The 5,317-nt window shown below is 53.4% G+C and overlaps 1 protein-coding gene across 5 annotated transcripts in view; it reads left to right on the top strand.

Annotated features, from left to right (window-relative positions):
* LOC146589009 (C-type lectin domain family 2 member B-like) overlaps nucleotides 1–4,697 on the top strand; it is a 5,439-nt gene extending 742 nt beyond the window's left edge. For 2 of the 5 annotated variants that reach the window (XM_085316921.1, XM_085316922.1), the window contains exons 2-8: nucleotides 165–218; nucleotides 834–888; nucleotides 2,218–2,358; nucleotides 2,768–2,875; nucleotides 3,172–3,353; nucleotides 3,460–3,563; nucleotides 3,713–4,697. In XM_085316921.1, the coding sequence (XP_085173047.1) occupies nucleotides 2,271–2,358; nucleotides 2,768–2,875; nucleotides 3,172–3,353; nucleotides 3,460–3,563; nucleotides 3,713–3,851 (621 nt within the window). In that variant the 5' untranslated portion in view covers nucleotides 165–218; nucleotides 834–888; nucleotides 2,218–2,270 and the 3' untranslated portion in view covers nucleotides 3,852–4,697. The remainder of the gene's footprint in view (nucleotides 1–164; nucleotides 219–833; nucleotides 889–2,217; nucleotides 2,359–2,767; nucleotides 2,876–3,171; nucleotides 3,354–3,459; nucleotides 3,564–3,712) is intronic. The other 3 variants (XM_085316919.1, XM_085316920.1, XR_014897298.1) reach the window with 2 other exon arrangements.
* The last annotated feature ends 620 nt before the right edge of the window (nucleotides 4,698–5,317 follow it).

The raw sequence follows: 5,317 nt of genomic DNA, 5'->3' as shown, positions 1-5,317 counted from the left end.
GAAAGCAGAGGCGAGGTGCGTGCGCCTGTCTACTCCTATCCTAGGGAATTTAAAGCTGGCAGCAGCCCTTAAAACTGTGAGTGTTGCAGCTGTTTAATCAATGAAAACATCTGTTTGCTCTCTCTCTCTTCTTTTTTTTTCCTTCCTCGTGCGTCATCTTTCAGAAATGAAAGCAACCAGCAACCAGGAACTTATGGAGCCCGGGCTTCAGGCAGGAGGTAAGTGCGAACAGCGAGAAAAAGCAGAGCATTAGCACCAAAAAAATAAATATATACAAACGTATCTGTGCAGAACGGGCAGCRGCTGCGTCGCCCGAGCGGAGCCTTTTTCCCGCGGACGTCGGAGCCGAGGGAGGGGGGTTTCGCCTCGCTTCGCCCTGCACCGCTCCCGCTTCCAAATTAACGAGCTTTGGCTCGTTAAGCAAAGCAAGTTGCGAGCGTCCCGTTCGGCCGTCAAGCAGCGGTGCCTCTGCGGGACCCGGTTGCTCCAACCCGCGTGTTCTGCTTTGCTCCTTTGAAGCCTTTATTTATTTTTTATTTTTTTTTTGGCCGGGATCCGCCGCCGCCGCCCTGGAAAGCCCCAGCGGCTGCTGCTTGCTGCCATGCTGAATTTCTGGCTRTTTCTCAGTCACATTTGTGGTTGCATTTCTTTTCCCCCACCTCCCCTTTCCTCCTCTTTGCAAGCATTTTCCACTCCCAGCAGCTTCTTTCACCCCCTCCTCGTTGTCCTTTTTCCAGATGGAAATTCTTAAAGAAATCTCAGTGTAAGCAGGAAAATAATCACCCCCAGGGGGGAAAAAAAAGCTAAGAGGACCTGCTTTTATTTTGCACCAGCACAGCAAGAGCGATGCTGGGGAGCTGTCTAACAGCCAGACCGGTTCGGGGAGAGGTAAAGCCCAAACTTTAGCTTTTTCTGTTTTTCTGTTTGCTGTCTTTATTGATGGGGTTGTGAAAAATAAATATATTTGTCTTCCTTTCCCTCCCCACCAAAGGAACTGCTTTTATTTTAAATTCTTTGTTTTTTTAAAAAAGGAAAATACGAGAAGAGGCTTCAGCCCAGAACCAAACGCTTGCACCCGCGCCGAGCGCGTGCGCCCGCTTGCTTTCACAATCAATTCCGCTTTATTTTATTGTATTTTTTTTTTGTGGAGTTATATTTTATTTGCAACCTTATCGCTTCTCGCCCCGGTTCTGTCTTCTCCCTCGCGCAGCCCCAATCCAAACCAGCTCCCAAACCGCCACGAGCTAGAAATGTCCCCGAAATGCTCTTTTCTCTCTCCCCCACCAAAACCCTGCAAGTTTGCAGAAAAAAAAGACGAACTAAGCTGTGTCCTGCTTTGCTCTGCAAAAAAAATCCCAACTTCCCGCAGCAGCTGCTGCTGTTGCTCGGCAGGGTTCACGTTTTACTCTCAAGGTAATTTATCATTACATGGAGCGCTGCCAGGGCAGTTCTCGGGGTTTCCTTGCTTTATTTTTCCTCCTCGGTTGCGATGCCAGAGGGAAGAGAACAGTTTGCCCTGCGCAGAGGCAGCGAAAAAGCTGTTTGCTGTTGCGGCAGAAAGGGTTGTTTCCCCCTTTGCAAAAGCTGTCGGTTGTTTTTCAGAATAAAAAGTAGTTTATCGCAGCTTCGCAGGAACGTGCCCTCCTGTTGCGAAAGTGCAGCTGGTTTCCGCCCCGGTCCTGGCTTCTGAGAATTGTTTATTTTTAAATTTGCCTTTCTTCTCACTCAATGGTCTGTTTTAAATTTGCCTTCCTCCTGGCTGCTCGTTTTTTATATCTTATTTTTTATTAAAAAAAAATAAATCAATTCCTCGTGCGCCCCTGGCTCTTGAGTTCCTTGCGGGGCAGAAAAATAGCCCCGACGGAGGGAGGAAGAGGGGAAATACATACATATAAACATATATATATGTGTATATATATATATATATATGTATATATTCGTATATAAACCCCAAAACAGAGCAGATTTCCCCAGGTATGTTCCCTAGGGGGCACGCAACGATTTTTTTTCATGTTGTGGCCAGAAAAGGGACCGAAATGTTCTGGAGCAATTATTATTCTTTCTTTCTCTWCTGGCTGACCCCTTATCGCGTGAAACTCGGCCTGTTCCCGAGACTGGAGACTTCCTGCAAATAATAAGGAATTGGGACTTCCTTCGCTGAACTGACTTAGAAGGAAAAGTTAATTGTTTTTCTTTTCCTTTTTATTTCTTTCTAAGCCTCAGCGGTGATGCTGCCTTAAACCCCCAGCGCAAGCGCGTCTCTGGCAACGATGGGGAAAGGCTGCCAAGAGAGGAAGGCCGTAGAAGAAGGAGAAATTTTCGACTCTCCGGAAGATGCGGAGAAACCGAGCGAATGGGGTAGACGTGCGGCTCGAGGCTTCGGGGCAGGAGTGGGGACGATACCTTGCCGTGCTTCGAGGCAAGGTCTCCCAGCGGGGTGGGACGCGGGGCACCTCTCGGGGCCGCGCTGAATTTTTGTGCCGCGGCTCCGTCGCCGGGTGCTCGAAGACGTGGAGATGCCTTCAGTAGACCGAGGTCTTGGGCTCTTCCACCCCTCGAAGGCGACGCTGGGGAGCAGTTCCCCCGTTCCCGGCCCTAACGAGATGAGAAGGGACGGTTAATCCTGCAAGAAAAAGGGCCCTGAGCGAAGATTTGCCAGTAGAAGGAGTCTCCATCGCAGCCGCAGGGTTCCTGGAAGACATCAGGGAAAGAGCAAGGGGTGGGAGAAAGGTCTAAGCCTCTACCTGTCCTTGCTCTCTCCTTGGAGGTGAATCAGCATCCAGCAAGGCAGAGAGGAAACGCACCTCCTCACGACGTTCTTTGGCCATCACGTTGGTGGTCTTGGTGCTCATCGGGGCGTTGATAGGCTTGAGCGGTGAGTGCTGCCGGGAAGGAACAGGAAACGCCTCCCCTCTGGAGGGAGCATCCCAGGGTTTTCCCAGCGCGAGGGAACCGGCCGGCGGAGCCGGGTCCCGTCCCGCCGAGCCCTCTCTGAACTAGCGTTACCACCAGCTCCTTGCTTGCTTCCTTCCTGCAAGGACGTTGTCCTCCTCGGCGCGTCCCCGATCTGCCCAGCCGGGGGAAAGCTCCCGTTTTCCTGCTCATCCTGTTTTTTTTTTTTGGGGGGGGGGGCTGCTGGGGGGGGGTCTCACCGAGCTGCTGCTTTTTCAGTGGCCTTGGCGATGTCCTCCTTGTCTTCSCCTGGCTTCTCCTACGTGTGTCCCGATACCTGGTTGGGTTTCCGAGGAAAATGCTACTACTTCTCCATCAACGAGAGCGACTGGCACTCCAGCCAGAAGAGCTGCGAGGCCGCCGGCGCTTCGCTGGCCGACGTCAGCAGCGAGGACGAATTGGTGAGACCCGGGCTCGATCTCCCGCCCTGGGAAAGGGGGAGACGAACGAAACGAGGGTGCTGGGTCCCGGGCACAGACGGCTTGACGGGGTTCCTTTGCTCTCGAGATCTTCATCAAGCGTTACAAGGGTCCGGCTAACCACTGGTTCGGGCTGAGGAAGGAGGGCGACGAGAGCTGGAGGTGGACTAACGGCACAGCTTTCAACAACTGGTCAGTCCCTCGGTCTGTCCGTCCGTCTGTCCGTGTTAGGCGACGGGGGGGGGACGGGGACGAGGAAGCCCCCCGGGGCTTGGCGGGGGCGGGCAGGGGGGGGGTCGCCGTCCTGCGCCGTTTCCCCGCTGAGCGCGTCCGCCCTGCAGGTTCGAGGTGAGAGGAGGAGGACGGTGCGCGTACATCAACGAGAAGAGGGTGAGCTCCTCCCTGTGCCACACGAGCAAGAACTGGGTCTGCAGCAGGCCCGACAGCTACGTCCTCTGGAAAGGAAATAAGAACCCGTGATTCAAGACAGTGGAAAGGAGAAAKTGAGAAGCTGTTTTGGGGTTGTTTTTGCTTTTTTTTTTTCCTCCCCCCCACCCTTTTCCTCAGCTGTGTTTGCAGGTAGACCTGCTTACCAAAGCTGTGTACACCACCAATAAAAAAATTTGGTAGGACTTTCCTAGCACTGGTATTTGTCATTGCTATGCAGCTACATATATATTACGTATATAATACATATATATTTTTTGCCCAGAGATGCGTGATTCTCTGCTGTCCGCTACTACGCGGGACAAGCCGATCCAACGCCACGTGCTTTCGTAAGCGGCGTTTGCCCTGCAAAGCCAACTGGGGGCGAAACGGCCGAATTTCGGTCCGTGGGGGTGGCCGGAGCTTCGGAAAGGGGGACGAGGAGGGARGGACGATGAAGGTGGGTGCAGTGCTCGCGTGTTCGTTTGGGTTTGCATCTTGGTTTGATTTTTTTTTTTCTTTTTTAACTCCGTGTTTCGGCGTTCTCAGCGGCGCTGAGATCGCGCTCGGACAGACGGACGCAGGAATCTCGCCGCGTGTAACTTCAGCCTTGCCTGCTTTTGAGTTTATCTTCTGTTTTGTCAGCCTGTGGCCTTACAGCRCCCCAAGTTTTGTGCGGGGTAACCGATATTTTAGCGTGGCCGAGCGCCCTGCGGCGCTGGGTGAAGACTCCAGCCTCTTCCAGGGTCGTGGGTTCGAATCCCACTGCTGCCAAGGACGACTTAGGTTGCCCAGAGAGGTTTTGGAGGAGAAATCCCTGGAGATGCTTAAAACCTGCTTGGGCTCAACCCTGTCTACCTAAGTCTGATYCAGTTAAACTCAATAAACATAGCGAGAGCAGGTTTGTGGGCTTTTTATTGCTTTTTTAGCGCTTAAGAAGGCAGCGTCGGAGCTGCTGATGTCGGCCAGGCTGCTGGGACAGAGCTGCCTCCCGCGATCGCCTTTCACCTTGCAGACTAAATGCAGCAAAAAAAACATAATTTTTTTTTTTTCCAACCCCGAAATTCCCGGCGGAGCCYTTGGGGAGAGGCGCGTGTCAGACGGTGGCGTTGCATTTCTCCTGGTTTTCCAGCGTCCCCGCGGTGAGCTGGAAAGGTTTTTTCTGGCAAACCCACTCGTGTTCGCCGTCGCAGATCTCGTTCTCCAGCTTCCCGTGTTTCGCAGTCCCGCAGCCGTTCTCCGACGCCTCCGGGAAATGCAACCTGCCAAGCGGGAGCGGTTTGGGGCGTCTTAGAGCGGAGGAGACCTGGAGCTCCGGGTTTCTCCTGCCCTCTTCCGTCCCGCCTTTGGTGGAGGCAGAGCCTCCTTTCTGCGGCTGGGCCCACCTCCTTGGGCTAAAAAAGGGTTGTTTCAGGTGGGGAATTGCTGCCCGGCCTCCTCCCTGCTCCCCAAAGCCAGGAGGGGTCATGGGCCTCTTGGTAGGGCTTCTCTTTGCTCCTGGAGCTTTGTGAGATGGCTAC

Source organism: Rhea americana, unplaced genomic scaffold (genome assembly GCF_003343005.1).
Source record: "Rhea americana isolate MKP2758 unplaced genomic scaffold, rheAme1 scaffold_481, whole genome shotgun sequence".
Classification (NCBI taxonomy): domain Eukaryota; kingdom Metazoa; phylum Chordata; class Aves; order Rheiformes; family Rheidae; genus Rhea; species Rhea americana.
Note: the sequence above shows the minus strand (reverse complement) of the source record. Positions and strands in the feature narration are given on the sequence as shown.